General features: G+C 42.0%; 1 protein-coding gene across 1 annotated transcript in view; it reads right to left on the reverse strand.

The window, feature by feature from the left end:
• Positions 1-22,391, reverse strand: part of cabin1 (calcineurin binding protein 1) — a gene marked incomplete at its 5' end in the record, with an annotated part of 36,307 nt that overhangs the window by 1,616 nt on the left and 12,300 nt on the right. The window contains 12 exons of the mRNA XM_079222906.1: positions 652-854; positions 1,009-1,167; positions 3,143-3,401; positions 6,460-6,534; positions 8,521-9,204; positions 9,323-9,419; positions 9,511-9,674; positions 17,420-17,533; positions 18,868-19,262; positions 19,441-19,623; positions 20,366-20,431; positions 20,538-20,591. Coding sequence (XP_079079032.1) covers positions 652-854; positions 1,009-1,167; positions 3,143-3,401; positions 6,460-6,534; positions 8,521-9,204; positions 9,323-9,419; positions 9,511-9,674; positions 17,420-17,533; positions 18,868-19,262; positions 19,441-19,623; positions 20,366-20,431; positions 20,538-20,591 — 2,453 coding nt within the window. The remainder of the gene's footprint in view (positions 1-651; positions 855-1,008; positions 1,168-3,142; positions 3,402-6,459; positions 6,535-8,520; positions 9,205-9,322; positions 9,420-9,510; positions 9,675-17,419; positions 17,534-18,867; positions 19,263-19,440; positions 19,624-20,365; positions 20,432-20,537; positions 20,592-22,391) is intronic.

Genomic DNA, 22,391 nt, shown 5'->3' on the forward strand with positions numbered 1-22,391 from the left:
ACACACACACACACACACACACACACACACACACACACACACACACACACACAGCGTAAAATGCGGGTTATAAGGCAAGCCGCATCTACTAAATTTAAAGAAAAAGTTGTATTTCATCCTAAACAAGCTGCGGCGATTTATAAGCCGTCGCTGTCCGTCCTCGCTGCCTGAGTCGAGCATCAACTGCTGCTAAATTTAGAATCGGAAAAATCCACAAATTAGCCGCACCAATATTTATGCTGCACGGGTTAAAGTTGAGGAAAAAGGTAGCAGCTTATAACCCACATTTTACAGTAATAAGCTGTATTTTTGACAAAATAAACAATGCATGAATATAGGCACATGCACAAATAAGTCCTAAACACTACATAAGTTATTTGAACTACGTACATTTTTTGTTTTAGAGATGTGCTTATCTTTATGTGCGAAGGCGTTTAACGTAATGATCTGATCACGAGACAGAAGCCTTAGCTTCCTGCTGCAAAAAGAACGACTGCTTGCGCTATTATGGTCTTCATTCTATATTGATTGAAACAGGATCATGTAAACAATAATATCCCGCAGCTGCTCACGTTTTTTTCTGTGTTTATAAAAAAACTGCTGCATGTGCGATTAAGAACAGAAACACAAATGTAGAGGCAAACTGCATACCTTAAGCCTTTGTTTGGTTTCCTCTGAGATGCTGCCTTTAGGGGACAGGAGTGTGGGTGTCGGAGGCGTTACTGTGATTTCTGGTGGGAACTTTGTAACGGAGGAAGGGATGAAAAGCTTTGGCATGTTGTGCGGGACACGGGAGCGGATTCGGCTGGGGTCTGGAAGTTTAGACTGATCATCGCTGGCATACTGCTGCTGGTCTGAGAGAGAAACATAAGAGGGCATTTCTTCGAATTAAAACATTTTCAAGGCACATGAAGCAACCGAGAGTCTCTTTAGGTACAGTTTAAATCAGATTATCTATCCTGCTGTGGCTTTTTTTTTCTGTCACACCTCTCAGTCAAAGGTTCTGACCTGGGCATGGTTGTGTGGTGCTACATGTGGCGGTTTCCTCCTGGAACCAGGATGCTGCTGACTCTTGGCCTTGGGATACAGTGGCGAGTTTCATCTGCTGACAAAGGTGCGACTCCTGCTGTCGGTATGCAAGTCCCTCTGAAGGCTCCTCCCGCTCATCTGTGGGCACAAACGATGCAACAACCAAACACCTGTTAAAGCTTTATCATCACAGTTTTACAATATTTGACAGGCAATATACAAATTAAAGTACATTTAGTATCCCCTGCCAACAAAGATAATTGAAGCAGACTTTCTGTGCAAGTCATCAAATACGTAGTGACAAAAGACATAACCCCCAATAAAGGATCAACAGCTTCGAGGACATGGTGAATACAAGTAGTCTGATGTAAAAAACAATAAAATCATTCTGAACATTTGGCATTTATTGGCAGAAAATTTAACTGACAGCAATTTTCTATTTCATGGGGACGTTCAAGTTCCCTTCATTAGACAGCTATCGGAGATGGTAGAACATTTCCTCATGTTTTGCCACACATGAAAACACAAATGATCTAATACTCTTTCAGGCGCCTCTACTAATGAACACAGTGCTGCAGCGTTGCTTAATGCTAACCTGTGTGTTTACTTGTATCTGTACGTATCGGCACGATCATCCAACTTCAATAACGCGAGGAAACATAAATGGAGCCACACACATTTTGAATATGTAAGAGGTGAGAACATGGACTGCAATTTGAAAAAGAGACTCATGAAGTTTGCTGGGAAGCGGCATCGTGGGTCTCTTAATTGGGACAGAAAACAGATGAATGCGGCTGCGTTGCAGAGCGCTCTGCCTGACAGCTAATTCATAAAAGATTTGCACTTTGGACTTGAGGGGATGTGTTAATTACAAACACATAAAAATAGAATTTGCTCAAAATATCATGATGAAATTTAACAAGAAGCAAAAACATGATTCTAGAGAGCAGCCTAACAGTAACTGACTGTCAAGAACACATCATACATTATCTAAATGTAAAGAAAATGATAGCTCCACCTAAAGAAACAAGACAAATGACATATATCACTTTGAATTGACTGATATATTTATATTTTTACTGTCTGTTTTTTTATTATGTAAATATATCTTAAATGTATACCGTCTGTTTTCTTCTTCTTCTTCTTCTTCTTTTTTTCAACATGTGGCCTATCATTTTAAAATAGCACCAATGTCATGGTGCATGTGTAAAACAATGCTGGTTGTCATTAGGTTAGATGTTTTCTTGAGTTTAAGTAGATTTTTAATTAAGTCCATGTAATATAAAACTCCTTTGGGTCCTGTTTCTCAAAAGCATGCGTGTCAGTTTGTTGCCTGCAAGATGTCTACAGATAAAGAGTTCACATTAAGCTTTATGTTGTAGTAAAAAGCTCATAGCCAATAGCGGAAAATTGGAACCAAAATAGGATGAGAGCCAAATGCAGCAGCTCCATTTGATGAGCACTTATCTGAAAGGAAATAAATGAAAGCTGCCTGAACAACAAGAGGATTGACTTTAGCGTCTCCAAATGCTTTTGTACTGCCCTCTAGGCTGTATGGCCTCATACAAAAATCCAATGACTGTTAAAATATTCTAAATAATAATCAAAGCTAATGACTACAAAGGAAAAACATTACCAAATAACACATATTGATGATTCAAGCTCACAGGTTGGGTTGGTTTTTTATCAGGAGAATTCAGGCTGAAGACACTGGCTGCAGGAATTTAATCTTCAGATAAAAAAAAAAATGTGACAAACCGCAAACCCGACTATTCGTTATGAGGATCAGCAATTATTATGCCAAACCCCTCTCGAAGCTCAGAAAAAGCATAACAGTCTTTAAGGCACCGATTGTGAAAGCTCTTGTTGGATAAATAACAGTGATGAGAGTCTGCTGTTATGTAACAGATGTGTGGAAGTCCACAGGCGCACCCTGCTGGTCACATGGAGTAAAGCACTTTCTTCACAATTTACAATTCTAAAAGAGCCGTTTCTAACTAAACTCTTCGGGACGTCAGAGAGGACGATATCTTTTATTAATATGAGTGTAAATTGCATTGTGACGAGAGCAAAGAACCCCCAGAGAGTGGTGTTGGAGAGGTGGCCACTGTACCTGTGTGTGGTAGGAACGCCATGGCTGCAGCAGGGTGGCTAGCGGCTCTCCTGTGCTGTGGCTGATCGTGGAAGCCCGAGGCTTGAGGTCTGGGCAACTTGCTCAGGGGCTCATACACCACTTTGGATTGAGCCTCCGGGGTGGACAGCGGGTGGCAGGTGGTGTGGCTGAGCAGGACAGGTGTCGACAGGGAGGCGGGGAAGAAGAGGTCTCGGTGGTCCTTGGTGTACTTTGGTGTGGTCGGGGCATCGCTTACAGACTGTTGAGACAGGAGGAGAGCAAGGTGTGACTGATCTTGGGGATCCAGCTGCAGCTTCAACCCTCTTCTGTTCAGGTAGATTTCTGAGAACTGCACATCCTTTCCCCTGAAGACAGAATCTGGTCAGAGACTCAGAGTCTCAGTCAATACCTCTGCACCTTTTCAAACAACACATCAGCATCATCAGTCTAGGCTCTTTCACATAAGCGGTAATGAAATCCCGTTGCGATGCGGTCCCCCAGGGGTTCAGCGGCTTACACACTGGACTGTGTTAGGTGCTGCAAGGAGCTCAGCTCTACATCACTACATCCCATCTGAGCCACTTTCCTGTGTGTCCTCTTGAGGACCACTTACAAGCACAAGAGCTGCACAAACAACCTGTGACAACAGCCGCCGCGCTCCCACAGCCGCTGCCATGGCAACACAGTTAAAAGAAATGAATACACCGTCTCTAGTTTTCAATTCAAAACGGATGAAAAAGTTGGGATAACTTGCCTTTATAAACCTTTAATCCCAGCGCTTCACTCTTCTGTATGAAAGCGTGGTAAAATTGAACAAGCTGAAGAAATTATGGGATGTCCAGTGTTGGGATACAGAGAATTGGATTGCCTTAATTGTGCAGCCGTGTGAAAAGTAAATACGTTTTAGTTTTTTTTTGCAACAGAGATTGAAATTGCTTTTATGTCAGAGGTAAATATATCAAGATTTAAAATCCTGGAGGAAACGCACGGGGCCACACGACTGTCATGACGAATGCTTTGACAGATACAGTACGTTTGCACATAATTTGGCAATAACATAGCATACCATTTTTCTCAGGCTCTCTTCTGGGAGTTTAAGTCAAACTGTGCTCTGAATCACAGCTGTGTATGATGGCGCTCCCCACGGGATTCACACAGCAGCGCACAGGCAAATCAAACAAACAGAGTAGCCTTCCAAAAGCTCAGACAGATCCTTTAGCTCGACACAGAGCGGCACACAGAAGCTTGGAGCATGCAGCAGCTCCACAGCCAGCTTTGATGATTCATCTCTCATGAATTAAACACCACAACAAGAACACCAACAAGTCAGCTGGACCGTGTGAATTAGAAACAAAAACACTGTACCTGAGAACATTGCAGCACATAGCATGCAGCTCGTCTGTAGGTTACTCAAGTGTTCGCTGTGTGGGGCGAGTGGGCTGCTGGCGGCCAAACGGAGGTCCCACAATGAAAGATGGTGCTGTGCAATTATCCAGATTGGGCATTAAATCAGATTAGAACAGCTGCAGCTGTCGTCTAGAGGTTTGGTCAACTTTCTAACTCTTGAATGACCGGCCAACCGAACATTTTAATTAAATTGCCTGCCCAAACGGGAGGGACGACGCTGCAGAATCTCAAAATTCTTCTTAGACGAATAAAACCTCAACATTCTTCTAAGCCTGCTGATACACAGCAGGTGAGACAGGATTGTCTAATGAAGTACATCCATCGAGTCTCTAAAAGAGCAGCACCATAAAAAGCAAAAAGATCATGAAAACATATGAGCCATTCATTGAGGGACAGTAACTAAGCGCACAGGTCATCTAGCCTTGTAGTTTGATTCTGCTGGTATGGCATCAAACAAATGTGTAAACAATACACAGAGCACAACGCAGACAATGTTTCTCGCTCGGCACTATGCGAGCAGATCTCGCGCTGCACTTGTGGGGGCTTGAAGGAATGTGTGAACATCGAGTTGAGAACTCTTTGGTGACTCCTCACATTTTCCACTACGTACGCGTGTAATCAAATGCAAACCACGGCATAAGCTGGTGTCACAAGAATTACACGTAAACAAACAGCAGTTAGATCAGACTGCAGAAAAAGCGAGTACGCAGCAGAAGCATCTCATCAGCATCGAGGGAAAACAAGAACACGAACCAGCACATGCAAGGTCACCGTCATAATGACAAGTCACCATGTATACCTGACAAGGTAAATACAATCCCATTTGAAAAAGAAAAAGGTATAATCATAGTAAAACATTTGGTGCAGAGACATGAAGTGCATCAAGATATTATGGAGATTTATACAGGTAAAAACAACAACTTGAATCTGTTTTTGTTTTTACACATTTGAGATACGAGTCTTGTGCTTCAGTGCCTCGTCTGCACCATTATCTCCGTGTTGTGTGTTTAGGCGTGACAATCAGACGAAACTAACGCGAGCAACAAAAAGATTCATGCAGAAAATAAGATGACGTGATCAGTGAACTAGGAAAACTATTTTTTGTTTTTCCCACAGTTACTTCTTGTAAGCCTGATGATCGGGGAACATCACCGTGACAACAGGATGTGGGCAGAGAGACCCTTGTTGATTGTGTGGGCAGAAGGAGGGATGAGAGGAAGGGCGAGTCACTGCCACAGGATGGAAGCAGAGCAACTAACAATCCCATGCAGAATATGAGTGCTGAAGACAACGCTAAGCTAACTAGAGGAACCCATTAGATTTACTGCAATTAGACACATATGTATTTAGACTATTCTGCCATTTTGCATTGTAAATCATATCCCCATTGCAAAAGGCAACAAGCATACCGATGCCCAGTTGAAACCAATGACAAGTTTAGCTTGGCGAGAGAGGCTAAGGGGACAACAGGGAGCGTTCACACCACGCTTTGGGCTATATTTAGCCCTGGCAGGCTGAGGCAGGATAGACTTGAAGTTACTTATCAGTTGAGCACATTTTACTACAGAAGCAGCAATTGCTATTATAATCTAAATAGCAGACAAGTAAAATTAGCATTCAACCGACTTGATTTGGCAGATGGTTGGGCCGTATAATATTGGGAAAACTCAGAGATAGATGGTTGCTGTTGCTCACTAAAATACTGCTCATGCGCCATACACTTGTCTCGAGTAAAACCTTAAATCATCACAACCTTATGGGAGACTATTGCAACAACATGTAGGAAAAAAAAAGTATTTTGCATCAACTTGGAAAAAACAGGAAAAGATAGAATGCACAGCTTTTTATACAAATGTAAACGACAATGAGATATGATGCACAAGGGAGACAAATGAAAGGGTTTGTTATACCTGTCTTTGGGCAGAAGTGGCCAACTGTATCTGGCAGAACTTCACAGCTTGGTCCAGAGCTACATCCTCATCAACCTGAGACAGGAGAAGAGGCAGAACAAAGACATTAGGGCACAGCAATATATGCTTGTGGTTCTATTCCTCAGCGACAAATCTTTTCACACATTTTTTTTTACTTTTAAGTACAACCTCATGTAACACTGGACTGCAAATTCCCCATACATGCATGTAGTGACCTGTCCTGTGTACACACATGTTAATTACTAACTATGTTTCCACACTAATGCCAAACTAACAACACATTATTAAATTTTTATATCAAGATGCCTTCTGCCTTTGATCATAGCAAATAGCAAAGAAAGGCTCAAATTAAGGGCCATAAAGCAAGTGGATATGTGGGAATTAGTGAGCTTTGCCACAGCCCAACATCGTACACTGAGCAGTAATCTTGTTCACACCGCTGTGATGTTCCTTCCAGCAGCCTGCTGTATGCAGAGGTTCAGGGACCCCCAAAGGGAGGGAATTTTACAGCGGCCTCGAGTTTTCAAATTATGCCAATTGTTAAATGGACTGAGTCAAGCTTCAGTGCATCACAGAGGACAGCCCTCTGCTTTCAATTCATGTCTAGCTCTCTGTAAACCTTCCTTGTCAAACCACAAAACAGTTTGCAGCGATGACATATCAATATCACATAATAATTACTATTAGAATGGAGCGAATTTCAACAGCAAACATTTCTAGCGCATCAACTCAATGTGAAATGATATACTGTATTCTAATGGCGTCTGTCTAGAACACACAATTCATTGAAATGTAATCCCTTAAGAGTGAGCTGAATGAAGTTTAATATCTGACTGCAATATGCGGAAGTAGCAACACATGAACATAGTGCAAACGATGTAAGCTACAGATCAAAACAACTATAACCACATGCAGCTGTGCAATGCAGCAGACCACAAAACCACTGCAGTTCGTTCAAGTTGGTGCAGAAACTGGAGATGCTTCTGGAAAACGTCCAGGCATATTAATTGCACAACTCATTTAGTGACAGGCAACAGGTCCTGGCTACTCTCTTATACGGGTATGTCTACGAAAAATATTCTCTTTACCACCTCTTAAAGAGCACAGGAACAACAAAAACAAAAACGTAGCTGTAACACAAACACCTAAGAACCCCCCTGCCCGTAAACAACAAGAGCTGCTGAAGCGCGCCCGTCTCCTCTGATTTCTCCAGCTGTCCCTCGCCTACTACCCTCCCACTCCAGATACAGCTCTCTGGCAGTACACAGCTAATGACATGGTCTTCTGTAAGGCAAGCATTGATCTTCAGCTCAATATGGCTATATGCTGATGTGGGCCGTTCTGTAACTACAGCGTCAATGCCATAGAAAGCACTAAAAGTTTCAACTACTGAACATTAGCTCTAGAGAGATACAAAGAAATTTCTCGCTTCTTTGACACTTCCTACGCAGGAGAAGGTTAACATAATGATTTTATGAATGTCACATAAGCATAGTCGTACATATAGCAGCCCTCTTCTGTTACAAACTAGTCTTTGACCGTTCAATCGTCGTTTTTTTTAAAATGAGACAAAATTGGCTGACAGACACTAGAAAAGTGATTCAGCACATTCAAAATGTAGTTGGGCATGCAATGAGATTCATCAATTTCACAAGTTTAACTGAAAAGAAATATATCAACAAAGCAGCTCCCCCAGCCTACTTGTGACATCACGCAAAAGAAAATACCCTGTGGTTACTTTTAGAGTAACCAGCTTGTTTCAGGAGCGTCAGAGGTTGAATTTCGGTTACTGCAAGTAAAATGAAAACCGCACTATATGAGCAGGATTCATCACAGTATTGAAAGAGGTAAAGTCCCTCACCTACAATAGGTGTTGTGTTGCTAGTTTAGTTAGGAGAGGGGTTTCCCAAGAACAATGTATTTTAGGTGGCAGATAACAAGCTTGCGTGACTTTGCAAAATAACAAAATTATTGCAGCGCATATACTCAAAACAATAATGCTATCTGTGTGTATCTTTGTACAGCTTTAAAAGGTTTTACCTGTTTCATGAGCATGTACGTCTCTGACATGATCTTTTCAATGCGGGCCAGGTCGTAGGTCATGACTTTCTGGCCCTGCTGCCACACTCTGTAGGCATCAAGCAGCAACGTTTTTCCGGACTCCACATCGTCAAGAAGCTTTCTTTTCCTGTTTGGCCGTCGGAGTAGCCCCTGATCAGTCCCGCTGGCTGCCACAGTGACCTTGGTTGCCGAGGCTTGGAGCTGCTGCTGCCTGGAACTGATACTTAACTCCTCTAGAGACAGCTCTGGTGTCCGGCTGATGTCAGTCACTTTCTGCTGGGGCTCCACGACACTCAGGGAGGTCTCAACCTCCGTTTGGTTGCCCTGAGAATCTGTGGTAATAGAGGGCCTTCTCCAGTGGCCAGTGTCCAGCTCCATGGACTCCTCTGGCCCTGCTTTGTGTCCCTCACTGCCAGCAGTCTCTACCTTCCCAGGGCAGATTTCCTGAACTTTGCTCCCTTTATCTACGGCTAGCGGTGGTGGGGTGTGTTGTGCCTGGGAGGCTTCCTTGGGCCCTGTGTCAGTGGCACAGGCTCCCTCTGTGATCCCAGGCTTCTTAGGTGGAGCATGTTTGGCGTCCTCCGAACTGGGCCTGTTGGATGCGTCCGTTGTGGTCATCTCCCCCATTGAGGGCACAGGCGCTTTGTGAAGCTGCTCAGACACCTGAAAGAAAACAGAACCAGTCAAAATGTGAATTGGGTGAATGCCAGACGTATAAAACGCTAAGCGGTCCTCAGCTCTTAGTGACTGTGGAAGTATGTCGTGATTTGTGCTCGCTTACCCTTTTGAGACTGTTCAGATTGTCCTCCAGGACTTTTACAGTTAGGAAGAATGCTCGCTTGGCCAAATCCTGGCGATCAACATCCCGTAAATACTTCCTTCGTAGCAGAGAAAGAAGCAAGAGAGATGTCATGGAACAAATCATAATACATAACAGAAACAACAGTGTCATATCAAGTGGCTCCTTACTTTCCCTGGTCAGGGGTTCTCTGCAGCATAAAAGACACTTTCACTAGAGTATCGTGATCCTTGAGCTGAGACAACACCTCCAGCAAGAGGACAATAGATCGGTTCATATGAGAAGCAAAACTTCCCGGGCGATCAATCTCATCCACTGGAATACGCCAGATGCCCTGAAGGAGGCAGAGAGAATAAAAAAAGAAGCCGCAGAATGTGGCGTTAAGTTCGACTGTGCTACAAACAATAAACAAAAATATTATGTTTTCCACAAACACACTTGTTGGTGCGGCCTTAGCTTTTAGTACAGCAGGAATTTGATTTTAAAACATGCATCAGTTACACACATTAATCCATATTAATTTACCCTAATTTGTGAAATTCTGGAAGTTATGTTTCTATGACTGCTTTTTGCTGCTACTCCGGGTTTTTAAAAAGGCCCATATTGTATGAGACAACGAAACAATCAACAGGGAGACATAGACAAACTGAAAGAAAAGTAGAGGAAAATGCAAGAGGAATTAATGGGAGTTAAAAGCGGGGCATTCAAACAAGAAAGCCCTAATGAGGGGATAGGAAGGCTGCAGGAGAGATCTTGCAGACTGGCTGGCCATGTCGGAGGTGGGGATAAAGGGATGGGGATGGGGGGGCTAGGGGGCTTTCTCTCTGGGCACACATGATAGGCAGCCTCATTAGTGCTCAGCTCTGTCCAAGCAAAGCAACAGAAGAGCAGACTGGCTGCCAACAAACCGAGATCTCCTTTGCAGAAAGTGATGAGGTGGTCCACCTTTTCGGTGAGCACATGTCCTCTCAGCAGGTGAAGCGAGCCGAGGTTCTGCACTCTGAAGCTATTGATGCGAGTGCAGATGGTGGCCTAGTCTGTGTACAGTCGTATAGCACATGGTGCTGAATGCAGCGTCTGGCCTCAGAAAATGTGTGCGAGACCAAACAAAGATGACCATATCAGGTTAGAACAAAACGAGAATGAGATGGCTGTATCAGCGGCTGAAGGCACTAGGGAGCGTCAGATTGTTAGGTGACATTTCCAAAGCCACCGGCGTGGAACAAAGCAGTGAAGAGAGGCCTCAAAACAAAATCACATTCCTAAGGACAGACTTAAACCTTGTTTTTACTTACTTACTAGTTTCCACAGATAACATCTGAGCTATGAGCATGCACAAAAACGTTTATGCTCAATAATGCAATGTTCATTGCATTATTCTCCAAAACGCCAGAGGGCGTACAAACAAATTGTACTGAGAAGAAGCAAGAAAACAATGGGTGTTAACAGCAAAACGACATAAACAAACCTCCACAATGCCGAGGAGGAACTGTAATTAACGCGAATCTCAGGCCTTTATACAAGCCATGTTAATATCCTGTTAATTTGATTTAGCCGACATGTATACGGAAATGTGGATATTTAAGACCTCCTGTTTCTAAAGCATTTAAAAGCTAATTGGCTGCCTTTGTTAAATCCTTAGACCTGTTAATAGTTATTTTATTAGTGAACTATTTGTGACAGTCATGAGTGAAAAACTGAGTGCGTGCTCAGCGAGCACACTACCAAGCGCCACAAGCTGTGATGAAGTCATTTTCTGGCACCGGTTTCACCGCGCCGAGTAACAACTAAGCTTTATAGCCTGCACACGAGATAGATCTCACTGACAAAGTGTCAAATTGGCCATCTAAAACCTAATATAGAAACTCATCCCAGACAACCCAACCCTCTTGTGTTTACATCCAAGACGTCCTTTGAAAAATCCTGAATCAAGGATGCTTTTTTCACTATTAGTTCATAAGGGCTACGGACTTTCTGTTTGCAGGCATCTGTTAAGATTAATGTAGAAATACATTTCTTCTGCTCTGATGATATAGCAGCCAATTCATTATGATGAAATGATACCAATTCAGATCTAGTGGGGTCAACTAAAAGCTCAAGCTTATGGCTCCAATGGCTGCATAAAAATTATAAGATATATTATCATATGCTGCTGATCAGGCAGAGCATGGGATGGTTTTAACTTTTCAATGCACAGATTGTCTCCAACAAGAATAAGACAAGTATGATGAGGGGGTGGGCTCCGCCCATCTCTAATGGAGGAGAGTTCTTCATCAAAGACCCATCCAACCGCAGCAAATCTGTTTAGGGAAAGCAGAGCCATGGCTTTACACAGATTATGCTGTAGCACAACAGCTAAAGCAGATTTGTAAGACTAACTGCAATGATTTTAAGCATCTTTTTTTGTGAGAACATATGACCATTGCTTGATATCTAGAGCAGCTTTGGCAGATGTGACCAATACATAATGCAAAAATCTGAGAGAGATTAAGATGCATAGCAAACAAGGGATGGGCAAGGGATAAATACATGAGGAGAAAAGCCTTTGGTGCAAATGGGTCAAAAGGGTTTCTTCGTTTAGGAGAACAATTCGATAGAAGGCACGTCACACCATTAAGAAATCCTAATTAGTCGCTTATTCATGTATTACAGACAGCAACATACCGTTGCAGCATGACAAAAAAGTAATTATAGTCCCTCTTCTTCCTTGTGTGAAAGCCTGGTCCAAAACAAAATGCTAGCTGCCTGCTGAACAAGATGATTGGAGGAAATCCTCAACCTGTTGTCTTATCAACTTCACGTACTCACGTCTTAACATGCCGCCAGTGGCAGGAGAGGCACAGGCCCAAAATATGACCATGTAAAAACATAATAACTGAAGGGTATTTGCACAAAGCGAGTGTTATTACTATTTCAACAACCAACTACAACTTTAGACTATGGGATTTATAAGAACAATCCAAGATGAATGGTAACCTGCTACCTGGATTTGGTCGGTATAAATGTTATCATTCTGCATTTTTATGTCTTACATGCAGAATTTCTGAACATTTAAGACCCTCAGGAGGACTTACTTATGCATTTTCTTTTGCTGATCTGTAACATTCAACAAGAGCATCACTGAATTAAGGAGACCACTCCAAGTATATAACAAACTCTCAGAGAACGACACAGGAACTCTGATCACACAAAGATTAACACAAACTTGTGCTTGATTTTGTAAAAGTCACGAGGAAAAAGAGAGAAAGCGACTCACCATCACCAAAGAAAGCTACTCCACTGCGCCTGTGTTAGTATTCTTTTGGACAGTTTCTTGCTGGCAGTAGCAGCACCAGCAGCCCTGGCAGCGCCTCCACCCTGAAAGAGGCTCACGCTGAGAGAGCAAGGGGTGGACTGCATTTGGGTGCTAGGGCAGCGAGAAGAAGAAGGAAGCACAGCTGCACACGGCAGAACAGGAACACAAGAGGAGGAGAAAGGCAGCTGCCTTGGCAGAAGGAGAAACAGCGCTGTAGTCGGGGCCTATAAGCTCAGTATGCCACCGACTCGTTCCTCTCCTGCCTTCAAACCCTGCCATCTCCAAACAAAAAACACCCACGCACTCTATCTCCGCTCTCCCCTGACCCCAGCCTGCTGGAGTTATCTCCCCCCTTTCTTTCTCTCGCACTATACACAGTGTACAGCCAATCCTCGTAGGCCTCTCTGCCAGCCAATCGGATGCAAAACGAGAAACTCCCGCCCCATTAGTACACACCCACACAAACAGAGGAGTGAGAGAGAGAGAGTAATGAGGAAGCAGAACGAGTGCAACAGAGAGATGAGATGAGTAGAGAGAAGAAGGGCCAGGGGGAGGGGTAGAGCGCGAGCAACCTGAAAACAGAGCAGAAGGAAAAGAACAAGAGAACATAAACTGGCTGAAAAATGAACTCAATGCCACCACATCAATGTAGTGGGAGGCATCCAGAGGATGGCACACCAATAAGGAAAAAGAAGCAACAAAAATTGAGTTAAAAAAACAAAAAACAGGTTTGTATGAGTAAACCCCCTTTTAACCACAGAAACACCGACTGAAGACCAGTGCGGTCTGAGGAAACACTGCGAGTGTACACAACGCAATCTTATCTGTTCAGCCAGCAGTATAACGACAACAGCCCTCACCTTCTTCCTTTCCACTTTTTCAACTCTGCTTGTGTCTCTTCAGCTGGCCACTATAAACATACTTCGCAAACACACCTTGTTTTTCCTGCTTCCTGTGGTATGAGTGAGGGAAAAAACTTGAGTGTGACATTTTTCAGCAAAGAGCAGAGGAAGGCAATGGAAAACAAACCAGCAGCCAGATTCAACCCAGTTCAATCAAAGTCGAATCAAAACAAACTTCTACAACATTGGGCCAATTCTCCTCCTCTAAGAAAAAAAAATAACAAGGTTCTCCTAAATGAAGCTCCACCTACAGCACATTGCACAGCTGAGCACACAAATGTTTGAGTCATACATCAAACCGAAGCAAGCAATAACTGTTCCCCAGAAGACTATTCCAACTGAATATAACAAGACACTGAGGCCTACCTATAAGTAAAGTTACATTCAAGCAGTCAAAGCAAACATGACTGCTGGTTCTGAAAAAACTGAATCTGTTCAAAACATGTTCTCCGCAAAGTTGCAAGACCAGGGTGGATTTCAGTTTTTCTGAAATGTAGCAACAAGAACGTCCATCTTCTCTGGAGCTTCGGAGAGAGAGAACATGCGAGTGGGTGGAAGAATATGTAAGCAAGAGTGTGAGTGTGAGTGTGTGTGTGTGTGTGTGTGTGTGTGTGTGTGTATGTGTGTGTGCGCGTGCGTGTCTGGTCGAGGGGAAAGAGGGAGGAGGAAACACCGTGCCGGAGTGAACACACAGGGACTCTTCACGATCTCAGGAGTCCTGAGCAGCCAGAGGGCCTGTTATTACGGCACCATTAAAACCAATATTCTGTAACAAGGTCTGGGAATAATTGCATTACAATATTCCATTATAATAATTTACCCACAATGATGACATTGTTACAACACAAGAGGATTTAGCAATAGTCTGCCAGGGTCTATGTTACTTCACAATACCTGTACCCCCAAAAAGCAGATATATTCTGGGTGTAGGGATTTAAAAGCAGCATTAAAAGAAGAATCAAGTAAAGTAATGAGTCTTATTTAGGGCTAGGCGATAAACTCAATATGATAACGTATCGTCTTTCAATGCAATAATATGGTGATTACCAAAATACTCACTTTTCCTTTTTAATGTATGGTGTAATTCAAACAAGAAAAAACATTAAGATATATATTGTTCTCAATATATGAAATTACCTATAATCTGGATAGAAGATTTTGGCCCTAGCCTGAGCCTTGTTAACTAGCACACACGTCAATAAAAATACATGCCATCATTTAAAATGTCAAACAGCCAGTAAGTGGCTAAAATACAAAATAAAAAAAGTCTACATGCCCTAGAATCACAAAACAAACGTCATTGTATCAATAATGTATCTCAAAAAAGTATACCATGACATATTACTATATTTATTATACATCTCTGACTCCATGACAACTACATGCATAGGTGTGAGTTTATCATTAGTTTAAAAGTGAATTGGCCCCCCTAGAGACCACTCATCCCGACAACCACACCAATAAATTATGCAACACAACCTCGTCATCAATCATTTCTAAACAGCAATATATAGGTTACTTTGCAGGCCCCAGTTAGTGTATTCCAGCCAAAGCAAGAGGGGAAAGTAGGGCATCATGACCTACATTAGGGATCTCCATCAGTCTCATTGAGGTGCGTACTCAGCAGAGTCAACTGTTCTTGACATCAAAATGCCATATGTTTGATATGATAAACACCCTTTGTGGCAGCAGTCATGCTGGTCATTAAGAAACTGGAGAAATAAAAATCGAACACATACATTATATCTATCAAATAATGGCACTGAGTGATAAGTCCGGCTGATCGCAGCAGTCAGCTGAGATTGACTTGCCGAATGTATACAGCTTAGAAAAGCTGACTACGAGTGCTGGCCTAAAATCCACGTCTACCTGGTATAAATAGTGTTCTGAACAATGACTTTCTATCAATTTACGATTGTCGTCACTCTCTTGATGCTGACGAAATGAAGGCTGAAAATAAAGGCGATATACTGCGTTTCCACAACTTTTTGTTAATTTACTACCCAGAACTCATAGACTCAATGAAAACAGGCATGTTTGATCAATATTTAGAAAGGTTTGTATTGTTCTGTGGTAGTGAAGAGAGAGGGCTTCATTTGAAGGGAACAGTTAAGTGCCAACAGTTGGCATGCCAGGGTGGCAGGTTTGCATCCAGAAGGGGCTCTGTGAGAACCCAGTGGGAGCCGGAGCGCTGCAGAACTCTCCTCCAGCTCCGCCCTGGCCCACATCGTCCCTACAGTCTGTTACCAAGAGCCTGCTGCAGTCAGCATTTGACTCTCGAGCCCACGCAATCAAATGTCCAAAATAATGTGCACCATCTAAATATTCCCAGAAAACTGACTTGTATGCAATGTTGACAGGATACAACATTCGGCTCGTATTATCTGCTCAGTAACAAAAGTGAGCGCATTTAGGCTTCGACAAATCTCACAAGGAACAAAATAAAAAAATAAGCCAAATATTTGCAGTCACTGAAAAGACATAGCTGCTTCAAGTGAAAAGCGTTAAACAAACTGACATGCAGACCAGATGATGAATTCAGTCAGTAATCTCCTTCTCTCGAAGCAGAGACCTTGTAATTCTGAGAGGCAGATCATTAAACAATCCTCTACTGTTCGACTGTATTCATAGCACCGCATGTATCTAGTGATTCATATTTAGGGCTGATTTTTGTGCATTCAATTGAATTATATGAATAACATTTGTAAATATGTAAAAAGGGTAAACCTAACAGTAGTTCGCCAATCATTAGCTCACAGCAAACAAGCATGCAGCTCATTAGTCTCAAACGTGAGGACACACTTTAGTGCTTAACTGGTTCTTCCTCTGGGAGTCACCATTAGCTGTGACTGTGCAAGTATGCATTATGATGAAGCCTCAATTTAGACAACACATTCAGAAGTATTTTATAGTCTAGCACATTACTGTATGAACAGTGCTTCTGTGTATGTAAAACGGGTATTTTGTATCTTTGCAAAATACATGGGATTTGTTTTGAAATATTCCTAAACTATGAGGAGATTTGATTCTACATATGCACATTGATTCTCGGCCAGAGCTAACCGGTAGACCAAGAAGTGAATGTTTTTTAATGTGTCAACACATTCACCCAGTAACCTTGGCTTAGCCCAGGTGACAATTTTGATTCTGGAATAATACTTTATTTGCAAGAACCTTGAAAGGTGCTGTGCTCCAATTTTGAGGGGAAATAATGCATTCATTCATTTGACTTCAAGTAGCGATTTCCATTGTGTCAGGCACGCCTGAATCTTCATTTCTAATTTCTAAATACTTTCCCTGAAACTCACTTTAAGAAACTTTGTTTACATCACAAGTCAGTCAAGTGAAATGTTTTCTGTTGCTTCTGCCGCACATAAAACAATGTTAATGAGATCTTAACTTACTTTTGGTGTTCTTATAATGGATTATACATCCACTGATGACAGGTGTCTTCAAAATGTGTTAAAGCAATTAAGGATTTTGAAGATGTGATCCACTCTTTAGGTTCCGTACATCACTCGCCCTCAGATTTACTCCCGTGCATATTACTGGTACTCACCGTTGTACTCTGTACAACAAGGTTGGTGGTGATGTGCAACAGTATCTCTATCTTTAAAAAGCCATTGTTGCTGATCTGCCACCTTTTATCAAATTATTGGTCTGGACCTCTGGACCTCATCAAACATGTCCTAAGGACATTTCACTCTAGTATGCAGTTGCTTTTTAATTGATAAATTGATTGACTTTTATTATGATCTATTATGTGCTGTATACGCTCAACATCACCGTAAATGAGAGTTTGCTCTCGAAGATGTATCGCGATTAAATAGTTTGAATGATGGTGTGGAGAGGAGTTAAAGCCATGTTGGTGAAACAACTTACATTGAACAGGTTGGTCTTGTTTCTTTCACAGAAAAGTCCTTGTGCTGGCATGTGCTTCAGCTGTTGCCATGGGACACTGCTTCCTAGCAACACATCTCGGGCCCACTGTAGGTTCTGTGGCGGGAAATAAATAAATAAATGAAAAGAAGAAAACATAATTTTGAATGCACACTTCTGTATACCCACGGCAGTATTCCCAATTAGATAACCAAGGGGATACCACCTCTTCAACAGAAAAGATTGACAGAAGTGATAAACAAACAGATATCTTTGCATCCAGTAATTCATATATTGTAAAACAGAAAGAAAAAAAGAAAAAAAAAAAAAAAAAAGGAGAACATTATGCTCATTTGCAATCAGGAAAATACAGAGTGATGACTCACAATTCAGTGCCTACACCAGTGACCTGTTTGAAAAGATAGCAAGCTAACACCATTTCATGTTATCTTTCCCAACAGCATGAAATTGCAGGCTCTCTCTCCTTCAATCTTTGGAGTGAGGACAAAGCTGGCCAGTCAATGTGAGAGATGCAGTTGTCCTGAGAACAAAAAGGGCCTAGACGCTTTTGACACTGGATGCGTCTGGTTGTGAGGGCAGCTCAGCAAGCTGTGTCAACAGCATCACATAAACTGACTGACATCAAGTCACGGCCAGTGTGCATTTGTATTCATCCAGTACTGCTATAACTCCACGGTGGCAACAACTGAGGAAAACCCTAGCACCTGTGTAAGCCTCTAAAAAGTTATTCTGCATTTTATTGAGCCTCAAGGAAATCATCTTTAATACTTAATTCTAGCTGTTAATAATAAATAAAAATGCCTACGGTTTCTTCAGTATTAATGCAAATTAGGAAGACATTACCGCAGCGAGTCACAAAATACATGATGCTGCACATATATTACTCCAAGGTCAAAATGAGCATATTACAAAACATAACATTTAAAAGAGCTTGGACTTTTCCATTCCCAATTCACCCTTATAGTAGGGACAACGGCTGAATAAAAAAAGTTCGACAAATGGAGTGCTGACAGAAGGATGCCACCAGAGGAAAGCTCAACGCAACCTCCCTGTGCCAAACTGGCTGAGAGAGCAGTGAGCTACCACCCACGCACACCTCTGCCCACAGAGCCTTACAGCCAACACAGGCTGTTTCAGCAATTTGTGTATTACTGCAGAGCTCACAGACCCATTGGAAAGATTCAAGGAAAACCTAAACCCAATAGCCATTACAGCCCTGATATGCTTGTCATTTAAATAATTAAATTAAAAGTTAATTAGAATTTTGAGGAAATTGCAGGGATTCTTTGCAAGCCCCATCTTCCTTAAATGTCATCATTACTGACAGGGGATACCGATTATAGGTTTATCGCTTAGGTTTAATGTACGACTTGGCCTTTGACATGCGATGAGAATGGACTAGTGCCATCAATGAACAGGGGTGGACTGACCTGATGGGTCTTGCTGTTAGTGTAGAAGAAGGCCAGGCGATAGAGGCTCTTGTAGTGCTGAGGGAAGCGGCCAAGGCAGAGGAAGAGAGCGCCGACACACATTTCCACCAGCATTCGTCTCTGGTCGCCAGGCTCTGTGGGCAGGGCCTTGGGCACCTCGATCACCTCAGCGGGGGGCTCTGGTTTTTTTTTTCCCTCACTGGCTGGGGTTTGAGGAGCAGCCTGTTGAGAGTGGGGTGGCTTTGGAGGGGTGGCTAGGACAGCCAGAGGATGAGAGCAAGGTTCCACAGAGACCTTGGGCTCTGAAGCCTCAGGGAGTGTCACCAACACAGCTTCTACTACTTCCTGGATAACTTTTTCTTCCGCCTGGGTGCCAGAATGTTCTCCATGTAACACTGAAGCAGGATATAAATAAAAAAAACCTTAGGACTTGAGTTTTGCATGTTAGACCAGTGTTCTGCTTGCTTAATATGGAGCATTTAAACATCAAGACACAACACCTGACTATAGTTTTTTGTGCACATTTAAATATGGTCAAGCAAGACAAGATTGGTCATTTCAGTCCGAATGTACCTGTGTCCTCAGATGCAAACTGTCCGTCGTCCTTCACAGGGGTCGTCCTTTCTGATGAGGACGAACTGGCTTTCCCAGAAGCTGGTTTGTGGTTGCTGTCTTGCGAGCTGGTGGGATCTGTGAAGGCATCCTGGGTGGAGTTGGAGTCAGAGAGAATCACCACCTCACTGTCCTGACTGCGCTCTGCCAAAACAAAAAAAACATCATGGGTCATGCCTCCAGTTGTATGCCCCCAGATAAAGACAAATTACTTCAGCCTTTGTGAATATCATAGATAAATTATGTCTGAAATGTGGGGGGTTTACGTACTTCTTTAAAAAAATATATTACACTGTAATTTTCTTTGGGACAATCTGTCATTGGTCTATAAATTAAGATTACAGTATGACTTTCAACCAATTATCCAAAATGTGTTATGGTATACATTAAAAGCATGCTGTTTGCCTTTTCAAGCTACGACTAGTTTTTGAATGCTAAACATTGCCTGGTATAATGTGGGGGAAAAATATACATATACAATTATGAAACAAGAATAGGTGAATGAGCAACAATTATTAACTGATTGTTGCATCTTAAATGACACATTGTTATTAAAAAGCGGAGATTTTTTTTTTTTGTAACTGGTCCAAAACCAAAATACCAGCGTTCCTCTTAATTGCCTTGTTGTGCAGCCTCAGCAAAAATACAGTCCTTGGGAGGGAGCTCTAACTAACAGAATCAGAAGGGCTATACGCTTTTGCTATTTCAGTAAATAATGCACAATGGGGACTTTAAGAAAAAGACTCAGTCATGAGTTAACAGCACAGTTAGTATGATACGATAACGTTTGTGTAAACTGACAACTGTGTGGTCCCACAAGAATGCACTTCATTTTGAATTAAAAACATAGCCTCTTAAAGAGTTTGGTGGGTTTGAAGAGCAGTACCATTCAGGGAAGCCAGCCACATTGGAGACCTGGGCAGGCAGTAATCATGGTCAAACTCTGGTGAGGCTGTTGAAGATATGGGGAGCTGGTTTTAAAATATAATCAAAAGAAATCTGTATCTCTGAATTTATATAAAAAAATCTGCAATTTCCCTAAAAAATAAATAAATTACCTTTCTTGACAACTGAATACAGATTCGATGCCTCTCTCCTTGAAAATGTTGAACCTGATTCAGACACAAATATCTATAAGTGCAGTGCAAGCATTTCTTAAGATCAATATTGTTCACCGAAACAGAAAAAAATAAGGCCTGTGATTTCATCCGTGGATATAACCCAGAGCTGCCTCTTTAGCAGAGCAGGAAAGACACTCATAGCCAACCATAGTTTGCCCAATAGACTATTGGGCACCCAGAGAGAATACTTCAAATGTGTAGATGAGGAACAGGAGATCATAGAAAGGAGCATTTTTACAGATAATTATTAGATAAAAGAATGTCTGAATCAGGTCCCACACTATTGTCACCTTGCTGTCCTTCAAGCAGGACTCAAGCCAGAACAATTGTACCCCTACAAGCAAACATGTGCATGGAGGGGTATTTTCACCTGACAACAGGGCAGCCACATTCTTCTTGGCTTGACATTTTTTACACTAATTGGCCATAATTGGAAATTATATCCATAGAGTGGAACACAGCAACACATGATTCACGAGATTTTGAAATATTGAAAGAGAGTTTGACTTTATGTCAAATTAAACCCACACCAAATTTTAAATAAGATGTAACCACATGATACACCAGACAATTAAGTGAAGTGTGATAAAGGACTGACTTTGTCCAGTCGTGGAGACATTCACCCCATTAGAACTACATGCATATAAAATGGCAAAGCAGGTGGTAAAAGCAAGCAGGCAAAGAGGTAGCAGGCAGGTAGGTAGGTAGGAAGGAATCTGGAAAGGGTGACAAAACTGGCAACATGGGCAATATGGCTGCGTTATTTGCACATTCAAGCTAAACATGACACATGGGGGAGGTGAACAGATGTCAAGTTTTTTTTGTCAAATGGGAAAAAATGGTCAGGACTGTTTTCTCCAAACAGCAATTAGGCTTATGTTTCACAATACTCTGCACAGAGTAGCAAGTAATACAAAATCTTAACTCGGATTCCTGAAGCCTAAATCCAGGCTGCAATGTGTAAGTATATGACTGTTTTCTGTCAATTATGAGATAGAAAATACCACTGAAACTCTCAAACTGATTGTCAAAGAAATGACAATTAGCATGTCAACTCTGCAAGTACAAGAGTATACCCAAAAATGGTTATAATGTCTCTCTCTCTCTCTCTCTCACACTCTCTCTCTCTCTCTCTCTCTCTCACACTCACACACACACACACACACACACGCACAACTGAAAGCAATAATGTACATCCAACACGTTACTCATGCCACTATCAAGTCTATTTTTCAGAAACAGTTATTTTCTATTTTCACATCCAGAAGAGTAAAGTAAACATTTCTATGAGGGTTGTATAACACTGAAAGCTTCCCTGTATATCAGAACTACCATGTAGCCGTAGTTTTTGCTGATGCAGTTTGTATAATATGTGTGCTTGTGTGTGGTTGGCTTGCTGGTTTGTTGTGAGTCTCATCTCTGTTCATTTATGTTGCTGTCCTCAAAGGCTTCTTGCAAAACCTGATTAAATAAAGTTTTTAATAATAAGGCAGGTGCTTGCTGATAAATATATAAAAGTAAGTGCTCTGGATTAGAATCAGGAATCTCTGAAAATGCAAACCACTCTGTTGAACCAACACACAGTGAAGCAACAATTAGGATCATTAAGAATTTGCTGTGATGTCTCCACGATGGTATAGGCTTAAGGAAGTTACAAAAAAGCAACAATTAAAACATTAGGAGTCAATATGATTTGTAAGGAAACACACGCACGCATGCACACACACACTCGCACGCACTGTCAGGCATAGCAAATTAGTCAAATAATCAGAAGCCATATTGCCCATTTCA

Source organism: Taurulus bubalis (assembly GCF_910589615.1).
Source record: "Taurulus bubalis genome assembly, chromosome: 8".
Taxonomy (NCBI): domain Eukaryota; kingdom Metazoa; phylum Chordata; class Actinopteri; order Perciformes; family Cottidae; genus Taurulus; species Taurulus bubalis.